The sequence below is a fragment of the Bubalus kerabau genome, chromosome 2 (genome assembly GCF_029407905.1).
Source record: "Bubalus kerabau isolate K-KA32 ecotype Philippines breed swamp buffalo chromosome 2, PCC_UOA_SB_1v2, whole genome shotgun sequence".
NCBI lineage: Eukaryota > Metazoa > Chordata > Mammalia > Artiodactyla > Bovidae > Bubalus > Bubalus kerabau.
In genome coordinates, this window is record NC_073625.1 from 172,500,689 (window position 1) to 172,524,925 (window position 24,237).

The 24,237-nt window shown below is 36.2% G+C and overlaps 1 protein-coding gene across 8 annotated transcripts in view; it reads right to left on the reverse strand.

Moving 5' to 3' along the window:
• The window catches only part of TRPC1 (transient receptor potential cation channel subfamily C member 1), a 60,598-nt gene that overhangs the window by 21,881 nt on the left and 14,480 nt on the right, over positions 1–24,237 (reverse strand). For 2 of the 8 annotated variants that reach the window (XM_055569436.1, XM_055569438.1), the window contains 5 exons: positions 22,586–22,687; positions 18,566–18,768; positions 8,517–8,648; positions 6,487–6,682; positions 1,940–2,276 (listed from right to left, as the gene is read on the reverse strand). In XM_055569436.1, coding sequence (XP_055425411.1) covers positions 1,940–2,276; positions 6,487–6,682; positions 8,517–8,648; positions 18,566–18,768; positions 22,586–22,687 — 970 coding nt within the window. Of the gene's footprint in view, positions 1–1,939; positions 2,277–5,849; positions 5,916–6,486; positions 6,683–8,516; positions 8,649–11,129; positions 11,353–18,565; positions 18,769–22,585; positions 22,688–24,237 lie in introns of those variants that run through there. The other 6 variants (XM_055569437.1, XM_055569439.1, XM_055569440.1 and 3 more) reach the window with 5 other exon arrangements.

Consider the following 24,237-nt stretch of genomic DNA (forward strand, 5'->3'; position numbering starts at 1 on the left):
TGGGTCTAGTGCAAAATCCGTATCTATGGCTTCATCCTGAATTCCACTTCTCTTGCTCTCCTTGTCTACCATTAGTCAGTCCCTTCTTTGTGCCTCTTGCCACAGGGTCCTTGAATGTAACTTTTCTATCAGCCTAGACTATTTTCTCTCCCAATTCTCCGAGAATAATTTTCTTTCCCAATTCTCCAAGTTGACTCCTATTTATTCTTTAAATTTTAGCATATTTATCACTTCTTCAGGACAGCCTTTCCAATCCCCCAACTAGGTAAAAAGCCCTTATAATATGCTTGCCCTCTTAGCTCCATGATCTTTACTTAGTAGCACTTAACTCAAATATAATTATTTATTTTATCTGTGTGATTCTCAACTTACTGAGTTTTTTAAAAACAATAATTAGATCATAAGCATCATGCATGTTAAGCCATATCTGTTTCTGCCTGTGCCAAGACAAAGGAGGTATATAACATTTCAAAATGTACCTTTTTGTAAGGGCTGTTCTATTATATTCCAACGGTTAAAAAAAAAACACCTAACTAAATGGATACCATTAATAGTCTGCGGATTCAACAACACATTGTTTTCTTTTTTTTACCTTGCTCTTTGTAATTCAACCCTATTTATTTTTCTAGAGGGTTAAGGAAAATAACAGAAAATAAATGTACAAAAGCCAGGTATCTTGAGTCAGGAGTCACTGTACTCATTGCATGAAAAAGTAAACGGAACCAAGGAATGCCTTTAAACAAGCAGGCACAACTCCTCTCAAAAAGGGCAAGGGCAGTAAAAACTGCAGAAGGTCATTATTTATTTTACAGCATAATACTTAAAAAAAAAAAAACAATTTTCAGCAAATAAAATGTCTTTTTAAAAGACTGTTATTTCTAAAGAGATATGGCTATCATTGTGAAGAACTGATTTACACAGTGAGTCACCAGGGAATGCTCTAAATCCAAATTTAAGTAATGGTTCTATAATACAGATGGGCTTCCCCGATGCCTCAGCAGTAAAGAATCCACCTACAATGCAGGAGACGTGGGTTTGATCCCTGGATCAGGAAGACACCCTGGAGGAGGAAATGGCAACCTACTCCAGTATTCTTGCCTGGAAAACCCCATGGACAGAGGAGCCTGGAGGGCTACAATCCAAAGAGTCAGACATGACTGAGCAACTGAGCAGAAACAGAAGTAAGGTAATATGCATTTGCAAAGGTTCATAGGTTCTTAAAAGAAAAACTAATGATATATAACAAAATAGTTAACTCTTAAAATGCAACCAAGTATAAAATATATTATATTTTAAAATACCTAAGAAAATGTTCATATTCTTATAACAAAAAAAAATTCATCAACAAAATCTGTCTTTAACTTAAAGCATGAACAATTTTAGTAACTGAGAAAGAATTCTTAGCTCCCATGTAATTAAATCATATGAAGAGATCTGCTTCCTTATTATCAAGTTTAAGAACATTTATCTTTTTTAAAAAATTTAAGCTATGTCTCCAATGATCATGTGCTTAGTCGCTCAGTCATGTCCGACTCTTTGCAACCCCTTGAACTGTAACCCACCAAGCCCCTCTCTCCATGGGGATTGTCTAGGCAAGAATACTGGGAGTGGGTTGCCATGCCCTCCTCCAAGGGATCTTCCCAACCCAGGTGTTGAACCAAGGTCTCCCGCATTGCAGGCAGATTCTTTACCATCTAATCCCACCAGGGAAGCCCCCCAAAATATGGAACACTTCACGAATACAGCAGCTTCTCTGTATTGTTCCAATTTGAGTGTATGTGCTGCCGAAGCGAGCACTCAGTGATTACGGAAGTGTTTAAATTCTTGCCATATAAACTGTGTAAAATTATAAGTTGAATGCAGTTTATAATGCCACCAATCAAGGGAGAATTAACGGGCTAAATAAAGGCAGAATCTTTTAAACTAACTTGATACCTACCAATAATCCACAGTATAAGGAGATAGTCTATTCTTTCAAGGGCTGGCCCCATTGTGTTTTTCTTATCCTCATTGTAGACAAGAGAGTATAGGTTTAGTAACAGTAGGAATGTGAAATATGATGCTCCATGAATAATAAATTTCATGAAAGGTGTGTGAATAATTCTGCCAAACTGAGATTTTGGAGCTATCAAATAACAAAGTGACAAAACTGGCCAAAAGATGCCAACTGTCAAAACAGTCATTATCTTCTTACAGGTAGGCTTACGACGGTAACCTGACATCTGTCCAAACCAAACAGTGTTCAGGAACTGCTGACAGTTGGACTGGGAAACAAACTGAAAAGGAAGCACATACACAAGTAAAATATAACTTGTAAACAGGATCCAATAGTACTATTATTCAGTTGATATTCAAAGTTTTAATTATAGCTTGAGATCAGTTCTATATAGTCCAGTTTACTTTTCTTACATGTAATAAAAGAGTGTAGTGGTTAAGAGCATAGACTCTGGAGCCAGATTATCTAGATTTAATTCCAGGCTCTGCCACTTAACTTACTAAATGACCTTGAGCAAGTTTTTAAATCTCTCTCAGCCTCAAATTCTCCATCTATAAAATGAGGATAGTAATAGTATCTAGTCAAACACTGGTTATGAGGATTAAATGTAAAGTTCTTAGAATAGTGCCTGGTCATAGCATACATCACTTAAGTATTAGTGACTATTACTAGCCTGCTTGGCCATTATGAAACATTTACTTTGTAAAGACTAATAACAGTGTTTATGAAATTTCAAAATTAACAAGTATAATCCATAGAAAGATACTTCAGCCTAGAAAAATTAAGGATTTCAGTTACCAGAAACCAACATATCAAGCACAGCAAAGCAATTAAGGCTAAACATCACATATATTTATGTTCCATGAAAACACTGAGAATTTCTTAAAATGTGTTAAAGACGCTCTTAAATCCTCATAAAATGGAATTCTGTGTGAGAAGAAAAGGAAAAATGTTCCCAAATAAGAGGAAAATACTGGTTAAAATATAGAAATTAATTTACTGAAGTTTACAAAGATTCTTAGTTTGCAAAATTCAGAAGTAATCTTTTCCCAATATAATGTTCATGCTGGTAAGTATAAGTTAAGGATTCTGATGACTCTGGACTCAGTAATGTAACCAGGCTTGAAAATCATTGAAGTAAAGCACAAATGATTATAATATCATTCAGATATTCAATAATATTTGGTCAATGTTGTGTTTTAAAATGTTTCATCCCAAGACAGAATATAATTTATAGAATGCAACAGTGTACTTAAAAAACTTGGACAGAGTTTTGTTGTTTATTGTGCTTATCAAGAAATTTCCTCATAAGCCATACCTATTTTTGGCAATTAATATTTGTCCTTCTGCTTAGCTCTCAGTGTTGTTAAGGAATTGTTAATTTGTCCCTCAAAAGGAACTATCAGGGAGAAAAATACAGATTTTCTTCCCACCAACCACCCAGTTTAGTAGCATCCCAAACTCAGTAGTTTCATCCTTCTCCCAAGTATCAAAGCAATCTCAGGACTGACTGCTGCCCTTGTCATCTCTCTATACAATGATGATTTAATTAACCATAATGTTAAATATGTAATTGGAAGAACTTTCAACTGGAGATATTCTAAGTCTGTGGTGGTTTTAAAATATAGACACAAATTCTTTGATACTCTTCTCATCAACAACAGTTCACCAAGGTTGTTCTTGCTTTAACAAGTAGATTCTGGAAGAAGTGATGCTATGTGAATTCTAAAGGCTGGTCTTGGGGAGGGAGGAGGGAAGAGGGTTCAGGATGGGGAACACATGTATAGCTGTGGCGGATTCATTTTGATATTTGGCAAATCTAATACAGTTATGTAAAGTTTGAAAATAAAATAAAATTTAAAATACAAAAAAAAAAAAAAAAAAGAAACCAGTTCTGACCTCAAAAAAAAAAAAAAAAAAAAAGAATTCTGAAAAATGACTTTGAGATCTTGGTCGACAAATACCAAGCCTCAATCTTTCTACAAATAAATATTTTGTGCCAAAAAAAAAATAAATAAATAAACGGACATTCAGCTTCCACCTTGTTGGGGAAACACCTGCTCTTGGAGCCAAAAGATAGCATATAAAAACATCCCACTGCCCTGAAGCCACCAGCCTACAAAGAAGCTGAGGCTACATGTAGCCACTCTGATTAACCCTCAGAGCCTTCTCAGACCATCTCCTTGCAGCCAGCGCACCATGAGGGCCATGCTCCTCCATGGTTCCAGTCCTGAGTTCTCAGGAAGACTGCCCTCAATGGACCCAGCCTACTGAGCATCCTGCCCACTCAGAGCTCCCTATTTGAGACCTCAGGTGCTGCTCAAGCACCAGGCATATGAGTGAAGAAACCTCCCAAATAACTGTAGCTGAGATCATTGACATGGTGAAGCAGAGACAAATCAACCTTGCTATGCCCTTTCCTAATTCTTGACCTCAAGAGGTTTGTGACCTCACAAAACTCAAGAGCATAATAAAATGATAACGAAATTATTACAAAATGACTATGAAGTATTGTTTTATACCACTTGAGTATCAGGGCAGTTTGTTATTCAGGATGTAGCACCAGAACAAAATATATCAACTATCTGAAAAAATATTATCTTTCCCTTTGATTATATTTAGAAATCCAATGTAAAAAACTAATTTATATTTCATTCATTTTTTAAATTACAGAATATTTTCCTCACAACTAAAAGTATTACCATTACTCCTTTTTCCTTTTCTCTAATCTTCTTTACCCACTCCAGTACTCTTGCCTGGAAAAACCCATGGACAGAGGAGCCTGGTAGGCTACAGTCCATGGGGTCACAAAGAGTCGGACATGACTGAGCGACTTCTCTTCACTCACTTCACACTTTGTCACTGGAGAAGGAAATGGCAACCCAATCCAGTATTCTTGCCTGGAGAATCCCATGGACAGAGGAGTCTTGGCAGGCCGTGGTCCATGGGGTCGTAGAGTTGGACACAACTGAAGTGACTGAGCACACTGAGCAATCTTCTTTAGAATGGAACATTTGGTTATCCTCTGAATTCTTCAGGGATATATATATATATATATATACATATATATCAATCATTAGGAAATTTCCTTAGTTTTTCTCCCCTTACCAGGATAATCTTGGTTTTTTCCACCTTTCTTTGAGGTTCTTTTTCCAATCACTTAAGTTGATTTTGTATCTTGCTATATCTTTTCTGTCATTTTCTAGTATTTCATGTCTATTTTAGGTTGTGGAACACAAAAGTAAATAAACATAAGATCTATTTAAATGTATATTAGAGGAAGATTATATCAGAGTTCTCTGTTTTTAGGTATACATATTAACATTGTATTCCCTTCTTAAGCCACATAGGTATGTTATTGATTTACCATCTTATAGCTACCTAGATCCAAATTCTTATGCTTAATTTTTTTCCTATGAATCCTCTACCTTAAGTAAGAAACCTCAGAGTACTAGAAAAAGTATAGGATTTGAAGCCAGAGATCTGGATGAGAAATATAATATCTAGGTAATCTTAAAGTAACATTTTAAAATTCCTATATCAATCTCCCAAGTCACAAAGCTATTCAGAGGCTCAAACTGTCAACCAAGATAATAAAAAACTCTGCTCCGAGCACCAAAGGTCCTATATCTTGCCTTCTACCATAATCTATTTTGGGCCCCATTTTTACATTAAAATAATTGTGATAAGCAAGTTTTACTCCAATATCTATGTTGTTAATAAGAATAATGGGTCTTAGAAGCAATACCTTAAAAGTATCATACACCAGCACTGCCCAACTGAACATCATTGTCTGCATATAAATATCCATGTCTATTAAGTTATCTCAAAAAATGAAATTAAAAATGCATACCTTCCTTCTTCAAGTTCCTGAATCATATGCATGTGAGTGTATGGGGAGTAGAAATAGGTATTTCCCTTAATAGGAAGGGATGATGCCAGAAGAGCCAGATTCAACTTAGTTATCATAGCATACGTCTCTCCACCTTTGGGTTTCACAATGAATTAACAAATAAGAATAAGGAACATAATATCTGATACTTTTATTTTTAAACAGAAAGGCCCTATATCTGTAGAAAGGACTATTTATAACTAGGTTATTAATATAAATTCGTAACAGACAAAACACAAGGTGGAAACTGCATTAGGAAGGCATTTACTATTCAAAATCTTACCTGCATAGCTACTATTTAGCAAAAACATTACATTAATATCCATAGTATTATTATTGTTAAAAATAATAGCGACTACCATTTATTGAGTACTTGCTTAAAGGTAATACTCATTGTACTAAACTCTTTAAATATGCATATCCTTAATTAATTCTTAAAACTAAAGCTCAGACAGATTCAATAACTTTCCCAAGGACATACAGTTTTTATGAAGCAGAACTAGGATCTCAATGTAAATGTATTGCTCCAAAGCCTTTGCCCTGAGCCACAGACTACTGTGGAGGAAATAATTTAAATATATCACAGAAAACTTCATACCTCCTTTTGGTTATATTTGATAGCAAGTTTTAGACGACTTAAGTTCATTCTTTCTTCTAGTAATCCCCGTTTGTCAAGAGGCTCATCATTGGATGTATGGTTTAGGATAACTTCTAATTCACGTGAATTCCGGGCTTGGGCAAGCAAATCTTTAGCAAACATTTTACATTGCCGGGCTAGTTCCTCATAATCATTCCTGCAAAGTGCACAGTCTATTATTAGAAATGCCACTTCCATCTTCTAATTAAGGTGCTTTCACTAGAAATATTACTCAATAACATTTTAATTCTGACGGTGCTACACAACATCTGAAGTCATTTTGTGCTGTTGAAGGAAGCTGCTGCTGCTGCTAAGTCGCTTCAGTCGTGTCTGACTCTGTGCGACCCCATAGACAGCAGCCCACCAGGCTCCCCCGTCCCTGGGGTTCCCCAGGCAAGAACACTGGAGTGGGTTGCCATTTCCTTCTCCAATGCATGAAAGTGAAGAATGAAAGTGAAGTCGCTCAGTTGTGTCCAACTCTTAGCAACCCGAGGGACTGCAGCCTACCAAGCTCCTCCGTCCATGGGATTTTCCAGGCAAGAGTACTGGAGTGGGGTGCCATTGCCTTCTCCGGTCAAAAGAACCTACTGGTACATAAATACCCCACACAGCTTTGGGGAAAACTATAACACAATTATGTTCTCTGCATTCACACTGATAATCTCAGATAAGCACAGAGTTTTCTTATATATACTGATATTCCTAGAAATTCTGATAATATTTTCAACACGTTCTTCATGTAACTCATTTGCCTTTATTCTCTATAAGTTCTATATAAAGCTTTCTTTTATATTATTTATCTAAACAATAGAAAATAAGATCTTGAGGCTATCCAATGAATATTATTATATGATTTTTAACCAGAAATTTTTTCAATGATAGTTTGAAACATGTTTACACTACTTCTGATATCAAAATAGTATTTTATTTCATTTTTAAGATGTTCCTTTGAACAAAATTCAAGTTAGAAAGAAACATTGAAACACTCCTAGTACAGAATCACTATTCCTTGAAACTTAGGACTTACCTGCTTATTAAAGGCAAGCCTAAATCACTTGTGAGAAACTAAGAAGTTTTAATAGACAATTCTTTATAAAATATCAATTACGTTAAGCTTAAGCCTCAGTGGAACAACTTAAAAATAAAGTTAGAAATAAACAGTTATGAAACAATTGGGATCAGATTCCAGAAACTAATTTTTTATTCAGTGTTTTTAAAGTGAAAGGAACGGAAAATATGAAGAATTTTTCATTGATTAATTTTCTATTCAATGGGGTTTTCCATGAACTGGCTGCATAAAGTTATAACTCAAAGAATTAAAAACTTTTCCTTACCGGCTAATATTTTCTCATCTATTCTTTGTATTTACTCATAACCAAAACTACCTAAGTTCGGTAGAATAACTAGTTGAATTTCTTTAACAAAGTATTATCTACTTCTTAGTCTAAGAATTTAATTGTAATCTTATCTAATTAGTTTTATGTCTACATGTTATGTTTCTCCTACTAGAAAATCTCACCAAACAGTGAAATGGGACAATGTCTGGGTGTGTGAAATGTACCTGACATGCAAAAAAGCATTCAATATGCTTCTGAAAGTTATGAAGGGCCAGGCTCCAAGGATGGTTATAGAATCTGAGAATGAGGACAGAGAGCAGTTGTAAGTAAGTTTGCTCTTGTTTATGGCTACCATTCCCTTTATTCTTCACATTGCCGTAGAATGCCTCTGGTAACGTTGAACAAAGTAGGGATTTAAGGGTGGGTGGAAGAGTGGAAGAGCGAAGATGGGGAAAGAATGACCTAAGTGATAAGTGATACTAGGATCTGTTCCACTGAGAGAAGAGGAAAATCCTAAGTATGTGGCAGCAAGGCCTGGTCATTTTGGATCAAATGTAAATAAACATTAAGTGATAATTTGGCTTATGAGAAAACTCATGCTGAAAATATTCTGGAAAAAAAAAGAGATAATTTACAATTTCCATTCATTCCCACCTGAATTCCACCTCCACGAGGCTTAGTTCTTTTAAATCAGCACTAAGTTCAAATGCTCTCAGAATTGGATCCTCCTCTGTTAACATTATTAGAGCTGGACTGGCCAAGCAGCGATATATATCAAGACGAAACCTGAGATAAAATTTGATTTCATTATGTAAAACATTTATTATATACATGTGATTAGTATTTTTAACCTATAATTTTCATAAATTTAAAATATTATAAAATTAAAAGAAAATAAAACATTTATAATACACTTATTATAAAGTAACCTACATAAAAATAAAGACTTAAAAATAAATATTCTGAGATATAATTATTGAAAAATTTTATACCATTGCTTTTAAAGAAATCGTTTTAGTATTTCTTTTCATAGATGTAAAACTCTGTATCCTTCAATTTAATTAAAAAGTTTCTATTCCTGAACTTAGTATTATTTTAAATGAAATCTGCTGATAACTAATTGAATATATGGATGCTTATTAAATTTTCCTTCCCCAGCAATAAATTTACTTTAATATGCTACATATATACAACACATGACTCATTCAATCAGGTTATTTTTGAAAGACATTTTCAAATCTTAAGAATAAAATCATTCATTTATGCCTAATTTCTAGCTAATAGAAAAGCATTCCCTTTACCTTCCATGAGCTAATTAATGTTCATATTCAATATCTAACAGGAACCAAATCAAAAAAGTTTTGCTATTATTCTTTCATTTATAAACATATAATTCTTAATTTAAAATTTGGTAACTATTATATATTCTTACTTTTAAATAAAAATTTAATATATGCCTGTTTCTTTAAAAAAAGCAAGCAGTTTAGAAACATAATGCTCTGCAATTTTTCTCCTTCCACCAAGACTAATCCTCAAAGATAGTCACATTTCAGAGAATTGTGAAAAATCTTTCCTGATATTTTCTAGTCATACACAAAAGTGCTCAGACATACTGTATACAGGGACAATTATTTCTATGTCACTACATACAGAGTAACCTCATTATTTCCTAAAACTGGATAGTTTTCCATTTGATGGCAGTCCAACTTAATGGAAATTTAGGTTGCTTCTAATTTTTTACTTCAATTAATAATGTAACAATGATTATTCTTTAGCTCATATATCCTTTGCACACTCAGAATTGCTGGATAAAATAGCATGTGTATCTTAAAATCTGGAGGATGTTTCCAAAGCACAAACAATAAGGAAAGCTCATTTTCCCCCCACATCTTCATGCTGCCACCCTAACGGAAGAAAAATGGAATTTTAAGAGTGGTATTACTCTAAATTTCTCTAAAAGCTCAAGCATCCTTTCATGTTTACTTTTCATTATAGTTCTGTAAACTATCTGTTCATTTGTATTTCCCTGTTTTTCTGGTGATTTTTTTAAAAATTCATCAACTTGTAAAATCTCTTTATATATCAAAGAAATTAGCCCTCTGTCTAGTCAAAAGTGTTTTAAATACTTTTCCCCAGTTGGTTGGTTGTCTTTTTACTTTGCAATGAAATTTTTCTGTATAGAAATTAAAAACTTCTATGAAATAAATTTATTGAACTACTCCTTATTTAACTGCTAGGTCTCATGTCTTAGACACAAAAATAGGCGCTATATAATGCATTTTTAAGAAAACAATATTTATGAAATCCAACTTTGATCTAGCTATTTAATAAACTAGTACAATTATTTTATCTTAAGTAAGGATTTCTAAAGGGGTATTTGTCTATACCAAAACTGCTCCAAAAACTTGAGAAAAAATATATACACTTAAGCAACTAATTTGTTTCCATCATTATGTCTGTACTATTTTTATGGTAATTAATTTCAGCAGGTTGTTTGTAAAAATGACTTTTGTATTAGCCTACATTATCATGTCTAAAAATATGGATTAGGGACATAATGCACAGAAAAACTGCTCGTATTGGTGGCAAACAAGTGGCTGTATAACAATGAAGTGCCATAGTACGGAAAGCAATTAGACAGAATCAGAAAAATAATGAGGCTGCACCACTTTATACCATCTGTCATTTTGGGCATAGAGAATAGATTTGTGGTTGACAAGGGAGGAGGGGGGAAGAAGATGGACTGGGAGTTTGGGGTTGGCAGATGCAAACTATTATATGTAGAATGGATTAACAACAAGGTCCTCCTGTTGAGCACAGGGAACTATATTCAATACCCTCTGATAAACCATAAAGAAAAGAATATAAAAAAGAATGTACATATGTGCATCTCTGAGTCACACTGGGGTATAGCTAATATCAGTACCATGTTATAAATCAACTATACTTCAGTAAATGAAAATAAAATAAAATCTGTCATTTTGGTATTCAAAACACTATCAAAAGTAATAGTGGAATATAAAGAGTTCAATGATTTTACTGTACAAAAATATGCATAAAACAGACAAAATCATTTTTTAAAAAATCAACTATTTCAGGTCTCTCAAAACTATCTATTGACAATCAATTACTGGAAAACTACCAGAACTTCAGGCAGGAATGGCTGGAACCTGTGGCCTTTTTGCCTAAGGCCACATCCATCATCTCTGCCTTCAGTTCATTTAAGGATAACTGTAGTTTTCCATTCTGAAACTGGTAAATCTGTACCTTTGTGCTGCTGCTGCTGCTAAGTCACTTCAGTTGTTTCCGACTCTGTGCGACCCCATAGACGGCAGCCCACCAGGCTCCCCCGTCCCTGGGATTCTCCAGGCAAGAATACTGGAGTGGGTTGCCATTTCCTTCTCCAAAGCATGAAAGTGAAAAGTGAAAGTGAAGTCGCTCAGTCGTGTCCGACTCTTAGTGACCCCATGGACTGCAGCCTACCAGGCTCCTCCATCCATGGGATTTTTCAGGCAAGAGTACTGGAGTGGGGTGCCATTGCCTTCTCCGTGCTAACGGGGTATAAATCAATTCGTTGGGAGGTAAAAACCTACAGCTCTGCTGGCTGAAAGGATTGGACTTAGTACGGATGACCAAGGAAAACCTGCAGCTTTTTGTAAGACCAAGTTTGCAGGGTGAGGTGAGGGAAACAGTGGACCAAACAGAAATTTGATAGGGAGATCTTGGAAATGAGAAAAGATATACAAAGTCTCCACAAATTCCTAGCTGACTAAAAAATTAGGCATGTGTGCAGAGCATCAGGAAGTCTGATAAAAAGAAAAAGACAAGGTACTCTTAAGAAATGGCTGCAACTTTGAATGCATTCCCCAACTAAACCATAGGTTTTTTTGTGCTTTATATTCCACAAAAGAGTAAAAACATACAGTATTTGTCCTTCTCCATCTGACTTGTTTCACTTAGCATAAAGCTCTCAAGGTCTAACCATGTTGTTACAAATGGAAAGACTGTATCACCTGGCACTGCTCTGAAATTTAAAAACCAGTATCTCACAAATACAGACTGCCTTTCTTCCTTATTGCTAGTATACTGGCTCTTCAACTTCCCTGAAACCTTTACCCATCTCTTTCTTGGTTAACTTTCTTTTCTCCTGCAGCTCTGCTTAGCAATTCCTGAAAATGACTTTAGTCAGAGCTCTTTTGACATTTGCTATAACTGTTTTCTCAAAAATTAATAACAAACTCTCTCAAAGCCTTCAACAAATATACCAAACCACTTGCAGTTCCCTAAATAAACCACATTCATGTACTGTGTAAAATGCCTTTTACCTTTTAATTTTTATTCATACTTAAACACTGAGCTCAAGCCACAGCTCCTCTAAAAGCTTTCAGAGCAAGCGTTTTTCACATGTCAAATCAAAACAGCATTGTGTTCTCTCCAGCATCAAACCCTATCCCAAATGCTTACTACACATGTAAGCATACTATTGGAAAATAATTTATATTTAACATTAATAAAGGATTTTAATACTTAGTCCCCTCACCGGGGATTGAATCTTTGCCTTTGGCAGTGGAAGCATGGTGTCCTAACCACTGGATTGCCAGGGAATTTCTCATAAACTAGTCACCGCCAGGGGCGGTGGTCGGGAGGACCAACCCCACGTGCAAGGAGCCGTGGCTGCGTGGGCGCAGGAGGGCCTAGAGGAGCTATCCCACGTTGAAGGTCAGGAAGGGCGGCAGTGAGGAGATACCCCTCGTCCAAGGAAAGGAGCAATGGCTGCACTTTGCTGGAGCAGCCGTGAAGAGATATCACACACCCAAGGTAAGAGAAACCCAAGTAAGACGGTAGGTGTTGCAAGAGGGCTTCAGAGGGCAAACACACTGAAACCATACTCACAGAAAACTAGTCAATCTAATCACACTAGGACCACAGCTTTGTCTAACTCAATGAAACTAAGCCACGTCCATGGGGCAACCCAAGATGGGCGAGTCATGGTGGAGAGATCTGACAGAATGTGGTCCACTGGAGAAGGGAATGACAAACCACTTCAGTATTCTTGCCTTGAGAACCCCATGAATAGTTTGAAAAAGCAAAATGATAGGATACTGAAAGAGAAATTCCCCAGGTCAGTAGGTGCCCAATATGCTACTGGAGAAGAGTGGAGAAATAACTCCAGAAAGAATGAAGGGATGGAGCCAAAGCAAAAACAATACCCAGTTGTGGATGTGACTGGTGATAGAAGCAAGGTCCGATGCTGTAAAGAGCAATATTGCATAGGAACCTGGAATGCCAGGTCCATGAATCAAGGTAAATTGGAAGTGGTCAAACAAGAGATGGCAAGAGTGAATGTTGACATTCTAGGAATCAGCGAACTGAAATGGACTGGAATGGGTGAATTTAACTCAGATGACCATTATATCTACTATTGCGGGCAGGAATCCCTCAGAAGAAATGGAGTAGCCATCATGGTCAACAAAAGAGTCCGAAATGCAGTACTTGGATGCAATCTCAAGAACGACAGAATGATCTCTGTTCGTTTCCAAGGCAAACCATTCAATATCACAGTAATCCAAGTCTATGCCCCAACCAGTAACGCTGAAGAAGCTGAAGTTGAACGGTTCTATGAAGACCTACAAGACCTTTTAGAACTAACACCCAAAAAAGATGTCCTTTTCATTATAGGGGACTGGAAGGCAAAAGTAGGAAGTCAAGAAACACCTGGAGTAACAGACAAATTTGGCCTTGGAATGTGGAATGAAGCAGGGCAAAGTAATAGAGTTTTGCCAAGAAAATGCACTGGTCATAACAAACACCCTCTTCCAACAACACAAGAGAAGACTCTACACATGGACATCACCAGATGGTCAACACCGAAATCAGACTGATTATGTTCTTTGCAGCCAAAGATGGAGCAGCTCTATACAGTCAGCAAAAACAAGACCAGGAGCTGACTGTGGCTCAGACCATGAACTCCTTATTGCCAAACTCAGACTGAAATTGAAGACAGTAGGGAAAACCACTAGACCATTCAGGTATGACCTAAATCAAATCCCTTATGATTATACAGTGGAAGTGAGAAATAGATTTAAGGGCCTAGATCTGATAGATAGAGTGCCTGATGAACTATGGAATGAGGTTCGTGTCGTGACATTGTACAGGAGACAGGGATCAAGACCATTCCCATGGAAAAGAAATGCAAAAAAGCAAAATGGCTGTCTGGGGAGGCCTTACAAATAGCTGTGAAAACAAGAGAAGTGAAAAGCAAAGGAGAAAAGGAAAGATATAAACATCTGAATGCAGAGTTCCAAAGAAGAGCAAGAAGAGACAAGAAAGCCTTCTTCAGCGATCAATGCAAAGAAATAGAGGAACACAACAGAATGGGAAAGACTAGAGATCTCTTCAAGAAAATCAGAGATACCAAAGGAACATTTCATGCAAAGATGGGCTCGATAAAGGACAGAAATGGTATGGACCTAACAGATGCAGAGATATTAAGAAGAGATGGCAAGAATACACAGAAGAACTGTACAAAAAGGATCTTCACGACCCAGATAATCACAATGGTGTGATCACTGACCTAGAGCCAGACATCCTGGAATGTGAAGTCAAGTGGGCCTTAGAAAGCATCACTATGAACAAAGCTAGTGGAGGTGATGGAATTCCTGTTGAGCTATTTCAAATCCTGAAAGATGATGCTGTGAAAGTGCTGCACTCAATATGCCAGCAGATTTGGAAAACTCAGCAGTGGCCACAGGACTGGAAAAGGTCAGTTTTCATTCAATCCCAAAGAAAGGCAATGCCAAAGAATGCTCAAACTACCACACAATTGCACTCATCTCACACGCTAGCAAAGTAATGCTCAAAATTCTCCAAGCCAGGCTTCAGCAATATGTGAACCGTGAACTTCCTGATGTTCAAGCTGGTTTTAGAAAAGGCAGAGGAACCAGAGATAAAAATGCCAACATCTGCTGGATCATGGAAAAAGCAAGAGAGTTCCAGAAAAGCATCTATTTCTGCTTTATTGACTATGCCAAAGCCTTTGACTGCGTGGATCACAATAAACTGGAAAATTCTGAAAGAGATGGGAATACCAGACCACCTGATCTGCCTCTTGAGAAATCTGTATGCAGGTCAGGAAGCAACAGTTAGAACTGGACATGGAACAACAGACTGGTTCCAAATAGGAAAAGGAGTACGGCAAGGCTGTATATTGTCACCCTGCTTATTTAACTTATATGCAGAGTACATCATGAGAAACGCTGGACTGGAAGAAACACAAGCTGGAATCAAGATTGCCGGGAGAAATATCAATAATCTCAGATATGCAGATGACACCCCCCTTATGGCAGAAAGTGAAGAGGAACTAAAAAGCCTCTTGATGCAAGTGAAAGAGGAGAGTGAAAAAGTTGGCTTAAAGCTCAACATTCAGAAAACGAAGATCATGGCATCTGGTCCCATCACTTCATGGGACATAGATGGGGAAACAGTGGAAACAGTGTCAGACTTTATTTTTCTGGGCTCCAAAATCCCTGCAGATTGTGACTGTAGCCATGAAATTAAAAGACGCTTACTCCTTGGAAGGAAAGTTATGACCAATCTAGACAGCATATTCAAAAGCAGAGACATTACTTTGCCAACAAAGGCCCGTCTAATCAAGGCTATGGTTTTTCCTGTAGTCATGTATGGATGTGAGAGTTGGACTGTGAAGAAGGCTGAGCGCCGAAGAATTGATGTTTTTGAACTATGGTGTTGGAGAAGACTCTTGAGAGTCCCTTGGACTACAAGGAGATCAGCCCTGGGATTTCTTTGGAAGGAATGATGCTAAAGCTGAAACTCTAGTACTTTGGCCACCTCATGCAAAGAGTGGACTCATTGGAAAAGACTCTGATGCTGGGAGGGATTGGGGGCAGGAGGAGAAGGGGACGACAGAGGATGAGATGGCTGGATGGCATCACTGACTCGATGGACTTGAGTCTGAGTGAACTCCGGGAGTTGGTGATGGACAGGGAGGCCTGGCGTGCTGCGATTCATGGGGTCGCAAAGAGTCGGACACGACTGAGCGACTGATCTGATCTGAGTCATTTTAAAACTAAAAAGTTAGATAAATTGCCATAGCTGGGCTTCCCTGGTGGCTCAGTGGTAACGAATCTGCCTGCCCATGCAAGGGACAGGGGTTAATTCCCTGATCCAAGAAGATCTATATGCCATGGAGCAACTAAGCCTGTGCACCGCAACTACTGAGCCTGTTGCTCTAGAACCTGCGAACCTGCAAGTAGTAACTACTGAGCCCACATGCCGCAAGTGCTGGAGCCTGACTGCCCTAGAGCCCAGGCTCCACGAGAGAAGCCACTACAGTGAGAAGCCTGTGCACCAGAGAGTAGCCCCTGCTCCCCGCAACTAAGAGAAAATCCACGCACAGCAACGAGGACAGAGCACAGTCAAAAACAAACAAATAAAATTATTTTTAAAACTGTCACAACTATCAACCAGATCTGCCGGGGTCCAGCCCCGGTGGATCCAGGGAATGCGAAGCAGGGATGGCGTCGGTGAGGATCAGGAAACAACTGCTTAATTAAACATTAATTAAGGATATAAAGAGTAATAGAATTAGGATAGCTCAGTGAGGAAATTCAGTGGAGAAAAGAGGCTGAAATAAAGATAGCTCAGTGAGGAAATTCAGTGGAGAAAAGAGGCTGAATAATTCAGCCAAAAGGTGAGAGAAAGAACGACATGGGGAGACCAAGTTTCGTGAACAAGGCCCGCACTTTATTTTCCAAAGTAGTTTTTATACCTTAAGTTGTGCATAGAGGATAATGGGGGAAGGGGTGGAGTCATGCAAGGACAGCAGTTCCTGGTCCTAATAGAAGTCAGGCTTTCAAACTTATCATATGCAAAAGTTCAGGTGAATTACATCATCTTCTGGCCAGGAGGCCTGTTAACATTTTAAGAAACTTATTTTTCTCTAAAGGTGATTATTCTAAAGTCAGGCACCAGCCTCCAAAAAAGCATTGGACAAAGCCGCATTCCTATAGGGCAAAGGTGAGGTGGGCTCAATCAAGAAAAGAATTAACTCAAGGGTCCAAGGTTACAAACATTGAGGCTACTACTTACATTTCTATACACCCATTATATCAATCAATACACTGCCAAGGACACAGTAGGTAAGGGGTATGGAGACTTAGCAGCAAACATTGGCCCAATAAGTGAAAAACCCTTCACCAATACAATTTCTAATCAATCTTTTAACTACTCAAAGGAATCTGTGTTTAGACAGTTTAGAACATCTCCTGCCTCTCACAGTTGGGAGGCTCTGAACAATCACATGTGGCCGGAAAAACCTATTCAGGCAGGCTAGAGGATATCCAAAGGAGTTTGTAGGTTAAACACTGTCACACCCAGGAATTACTAACTGGAGCTGTAAGCTAACTCTTTTTTCAGAGAGAGGTAGTGGGGGACAGCCCCCCGTAAAGTTAGAGGTGTAGGTGAAAGCACAAAACAGAAAGTAGGCAGACTCTGGTTTTGGGGGTAGATGCTCGAGAATTTCCAGGGGGACTCCTGAGGCTCGATCCCGCCTTTGCGTATGCCGAGCCTCCTTCCTCATGACCTTTGTCATGGGCGGAGTTCCTCACGCTGGCTCCCGGCAGTGATAGAATTCCAGTTGAGCTATTCCAGATCCTAAAAGATGATGCTGTGGAAAGTGCTGCACTCAATATGCAATATGCAATATGTACTCAATATGCAATATGCCGGCTCCTGGCACAGATCTTATCGAAGAGAAACATAGATCTCATTGGAAAACAGACTTGGAAATAGAAAAAATTTTCAGTACAATCTCTGCAAGTAAACATTAAATCGATTCCCAGTAGACTTTTCCAATTTATGGATTTGTGACTATCTGTTGATCCACCAAAGATCTGTTCTTAAGGAGAGGAATGAGGTAAGGTAGATGGCGCACAGTTTTAAAGCTAATTTCACACATACTGTACAAGAAGCCTTAACTAGAAAACAGTGACAACAGATGGCATGGGACTTCCAACCATATTTTCTGTAGTAAATGCTTTATCTGACACTATGTCGACTACATCTGACCACTGTAAAGATAATATATACATAAAGGCTATGCTGAAAATGAGATTTTCAAGTCTAGCCCAAAACCACACACGTTATACCACATGCACATGTGTGATCTTGCTCAACCTGTCCAGGAAGAGATACTTTCTTGAGTTCATTCACCCCTCAGTTGTTAATATTTTTCACTGGGGAGAATGGGAAAAGAAAAAGACTTAAATATTGTGTGAGAGGGGACAAAGAGGCATAACAGGCTGAGTATTTAGATAGGTAACAGTATTTATTTACTTATAAATAAGATAGGAAGTAGTTATCTTCATCCCTTCCACTACTTGGAAATTCTTTTAGATTAATAAACCCTGCTTCTAAAAAGCAAATAGTGACCCTATCTCTGACCAGCAGAATTATGAGATAAACCTTATTCATAATCTGAAAAGTTTTCCTGCTTATTCATCATTTAGTAAACATTTCTTTAAAATACAGAACTCATTGTATTAAGCAAAGGAGCTAGAAGTTTGGCTTTCATTACTCACTGCAATACCAGATTTCTTAAAAGTCTAAACAGAACAACGATAAAAATTATATTGACATATGCCTTACTGCATCACACATCTTAATTTAAATCTTAATTTTCTGACCTGGAATGTCGGAGGCTGTCCTTTTTGTTTTTTGCAGAACACAATGTACATTCACAGCCAACTGCATGGGGCTTAGGTAGAGATACATCCTGTTTTAACAGCATTGTAAGAATCTCATAGTTGTTACGATGAGCAGCTAAAATGACCGGTGCAACATCCATAGTTGTTGAATACTCGGGATTCTGAATTCTCTCCATTAGTTTCTGAAAAATATTTATATAAACATCCAAAAGTTCTTACTTGTGATATCAAAAAAACATTTATCTAAAGAATGTAATGAACAAAAGACACAAAGAATATAAAGATTATTTTGAGAAATATAATCACATTTCACTAGGATTAAATCTTTTTTGAAACCTCAAAACAACTTTAGTTAGTAAATGCAGTATAATCATGACAGACAAAATCTTCACTAGGAAATATTCATATAGCCAGTTTTGTTTTCCCAACAAAGAAGAAGTGTGGATATATGGAGAAATACTTTAGGAAAAAGTGTTTCATTTTCACAAGATTATGGCAACATGCACGACAAGGATAAAGAACAAGAATTTTAGAAAGAGAACATAATGGAAAAACAGAAGTGTTAAAAATAGGCAAAGTGTAAAGGCATGAGAAAAAAATTTTTAAATCCACCTCTATGACAAAACCTTGCCACATTGAAGCAATGAAGTTACTTGTAAAGAATAAGAAAATAGAAGGCACTCTTCATTTTGTATAATTCTCTACATATTTTCAAACACCACTTATACTACTTCCTGTTACAAATGCACAAAAACACTAACAATCATAGTTCCTGGAACCACTAGGCAGTTTGTATTTATTATCTCATTTAATCCCCGCAATAGCCTGCAAAATTGAGCATTATAATCTCCATGAAGAAACTGAGGCTCAGAGAAGTGAATGTGCCCGAGCTGTACAATAGAGTGGCAAAGTGCAGATAGAACCCAGGTGTCTGGTCCTTTGGAGCCCGAGCTCCTTTCACTACATGGGCTCATGCCTGGTGACTGCATAGCATGAGGAAAGAAACATCAGTAAATAAAGAGCCAGGTAAAGTAAATAAGGTTGACTATATTATGACTATTGTATATTCTAATACTTATCACTTTTTCAAAGATGTTTTCCTGTGAGCTGTTTGATTCCATAGTATAAGCTCATCAAGTTCACAGTTAGTTTTTGTAATTTTTACTAACATTGTAATAGTACACACATTATAAAAAACCTGAAAAATACACAAAAGCAGAAATAAAAATACCCAATTTCTACAGTATTTGTTTTTAATCCTTTTGCCACCACACCTGCTTTTAAAGGAAGCTATAACAAAGACTCTTCTGGAAAAAAATTTTTTGTACAGAATTTTGCATGCAATTTAAGGAAGTTCATAGATTTTATGTTCAAGGTATTTTATTTTGCTACTATAAATAATACTATCACAAACATCTTTATGAATACAGCTTTTTCAAACTTTAGGATTATCTCATTAACATAGAACCCTTGAAGTGGAATTATAGGTCTAAAGGCCATGAACAATTTTGAAGCTTTTGATACGTATTATCAAGACCTTTTAATAGTTTATATTACTAATAATACAGGAATGTACCCACAGACTAAGATTTACTCACCAGCACTGGGCATGATCATTCCCAATTTATGAGCAAAAAAACTATCATGAATATTAATTTACTTTTCTTTAATTACTGGTAAATTTTATTATTTTCTGACGTTCTTATTTTTTTCCTTCTTTTATGAATAGTTTGTTTATATACTTCCCTTCTATTTATTGGGGTCTTCAAATTAATGAATTTATTTAAAAATTACAGAGAAATCTATAAAAATTTACTCCATTCCCCCTAATTACAAAAGAATAGGTTATAAAGAGGAGGAAGTCATATTTAATCTCTTACGAAAAAAATGGTCCTTATTTTTCCCATGAAACATACTTAACTATGTGAAAAACAGATAGATGATTAAAATCCCTCATTTCATTGCACAAAATATAATCTACACACTATAAAAAAGAAACCTGTATCTGAAAGTCAAAATTTATCAAAAGACAATTTTGATAAGCCAAGAATATAGAATGAAGTCACTGAGATGACAAATTTAAAAAGTATATACAAATACTTGACATTGCCTATCTAGAGGTAATCAACCTGTTAAAAAGTGATCTTGCTGTCACTAGAAGTATTCAAAGCAAAGGCTGGATAAGCTTTTTCGTTAGAGACACTGAAAAAGTGTTCTCTTATTGAGAAGGTGAGGACTGCCTGGCCTTACAACTCAAGATTCGATTGGCAGTGGTAATGGTGATGAAATAATATCAGTCAGTTGCTCCAATACCCTGGAACTCTACATTCAACCTCCTCAAGGGAATAAATGGGTTAAGAGGTTAGGAGGCTGAACAGGTACGGATACCAAAATATACTAGTAACTGGAGGACAGGTGACAGAAAATTGAATAGGATTCTAGACATTTCTGATCTTTTGAACAGGAGCTATACCATTACCTCTTTTTTCTCTACACTGTTGGTTGCTTGCTACCACTTAAAATTAGCTGGAACTATCCTTGGGAGAAAGTTACGCTTACACAAACTTTGTCCTAGTTTAAATGAGGGAAAAATATTTCAGTTAATATATGATAAAGTATTTTATTTAGGGGAGCTTCTCCTCTTTCTCAGAGAATGACAGATCATTTGCAATGAATTTATAATTCTTTCCTAAACAATATTTTTCTTCTGATTATAGCCAGTTTACAACACTCCCAGAAATTATTTTTACTGATTATTTCACTATATCCTCACCAATAATGAATGTTGTAACTGTTACATTTTGATACATACACAGAAAATATCTCATTTTTACAGTAGAATTTATTGCATTATTAGTGACTATCTTCTTAATCACAAAAGCAATAAAGAAAACAATATCCTTAATTTGGTAATGTGATGACTGCTGTTAGGTAACATTTTGCTATATTTCCATAGAATTCCTTTTCTATGCATATTTTTAACCTCGGATAATACTATATATACAGTTTACTATTCTCATTTTTTACCATTCTGTCCCAATGTTAGAATGTTAGGTGTTCCTAATTATTCCTTTAAAAATACTATTTTAATATACAGGTAGTTATTTATATTCAAATCTATTTTGGGATGTTTAAATTATGTCACATGGTTTTTTCACTGCTACAAATAAGATTACAAGTAACATTTTTGTCTACATTTCTGACCATTTCCTTGACAAATTCCTAGAGGAAGTGATAGTTTAAAGAATATGAACAGATTTCTTGTTACTGACATTTCCTGCCAAACCACTTTTCAAACTACTTCCCTTCCAGTGGTGTATGAGACTGTACTACTCCTTTGCTATCAATGGTTATTACTTTTTTAAACAATTTTTGCTATCTGATAAGCAAAAATTGGCATTTCATATTTAATTATTAATAAGATTATCATTTTGCACTTTGAGATTTTTCCACATCTTTTACTGATTTTTAAGTTTTTCATCAATTCATCTAATATTAAGATTATGAATTTGAGATATATGCTAAAAATATCCTTTGAAAGTTATCCATCTCCTTAATTTTTCCTGAGGTCTTGATTTCAGAAGTTTAACTTCTATACAACCAAAGGCTGTGCTACTGTGATTTTTGTTCAAAGTCCTTCCCTCTCAAACAGTTAAATATTCACCTACATTTTCCTCCAGTTTTACGGTTTCATTGTTCATATTTAAATCTTAAATCCAACTGGAAACTGATCTGTATTTTCAACTTAACCTGCAGAATGTTCCAAACTAAAAATACTGGATTGCATCAACAAAATTCTAGAAATTTCACGAATTTTAAGGTTTCCTGAGAGCAATATTAGTTATTCTTGCAAATGTCTACTTAAAGTAATATTTTTACAGAGTAAAAAAAAATCTATTTCTATAAAACGAAGTAAATTGGAGGGGAAGAAAAAATGGCAATGGGGCAGATCTATTTTGGTTTAAAAATTCAAATTAATAAATATTTAAGAGTACTAACTACTATAGTTGGTCTTGATGATCGTTTTGGTCGATGATTAAGTAGTATATCAACAGCTCCCACTACTTCAGAGTCGATTGCCACCAAAAGTGCATCTGCGGACTTTAAAAAAAAAAAAAGTTAAAAATGAAAATGGAGGGAAAGAGGTAAACTATTTTTACTAATTCATAAAGAAAACTATTTTTTAAAAAAATTTAAACTGTATTATATACAGTAATACTGAATTTTTAAAAATTTAGACTATCCAAATAGAACATTTGCTTGCCTTAGCAATACTTCTGTGTACCACAACACACACATTTTTATTCTGGTTTCACTGCTTGAGCTGATCAAATAATGAATGCTTGATAGTGGGGTTTATTAATGAAACAGGGCTGATATAGGTAGTATTTAAAGTTGATACGTTATTTTTTCCAAGATGTTTATTTACTCTTGAACACTGGATCAAAAGAATCCTAACATTCCAAATCTATAAAAGAAATTGCCAAGAAAAATTACTACAAGCAAAGGATATAATCAATACAACCATGAAGTTAGGGGACAATGGAAAATAAAAGCAGGAGGAGCCGCTGTTCTCGTCTTTAAAGCACATATGGTTGACTGAAATTGTGTAAATCATGACATTAATATTAGCAATCTTTTTCCTTTTTTGGCCTTGCTGCACTGCTTGTGCTTTCCCAGTTCCCTGACGAGGGACTGAACCCAGGCCACGGCAGTGAAAGCTCTGAGTCTTAACGAATGGACAGCCAGGAAATTCCCAATATTAGCAATTTTACCAAGTAAAAATCACAAAGAATTTTCTCTGAGGAATCAATGTCCTCAGAGACAAAGAGAAGTGACTTTACAGTTTGACTCCCAAACTATAGCTCATTTTGAAACTCCAACTCTGATAGGAGGAAAAAAATAAATACAAGCGGAGTAAATGGAGACTTTTCAGCTTCTCAGTGTAACAAAATCTTCAGTCCTATTATGGTACTTAGCAACTGAGATCAGGTTTTCGGTTTCATTTTGTTTGGCTTAAGGAAAACCATAAAGGCAGAAGCAAAAAGTGGGGATAAGTAACAATTTAATCTAAGAAAACACTGATTTTCAGTATATACATTTTTAAACTATTATAATCTTTAATAAGTATTTAAATCAACATTATCTCCCATAAAAGTGAAACTGTATCAGATCTTTAACCTTTGTAGCTGAAAAGAATAAAGCTTTCATCCACTTTATCTAGATGTTAAAAATAGGACTAAAAATGGCAGACTTTATCTGGATGTCTAAGAATAGGACTAAGCACCCCAAGGAATCGGATGGGGCCACATTCAACCATTAGGAACTGCCTGTGTATTCCCATAGGAAAAACTCCTCACCATGACGGGAAATTTAATTCATTATTTTATCCCTTAAAACTTTTAGGTTTCACTGAGCTGTAGCCTATTCTTTAAAATCTAGCACTATTATTATTCTGCTTTGCATACATTTCTAACTTCAGTTTGGTACTTGGTCAAGTGAAACAAACAAAAAGAACCATGTGTTCATTTCTACTAAACAGTTCACTTATGATTTTTAATTTTAACCTATAAAGCTAGCTAACTATAGTAATGCCACTGCTCTCAAAGTCCAAACACCAAGCAATTCCAATCATCTGAAACATCATCATG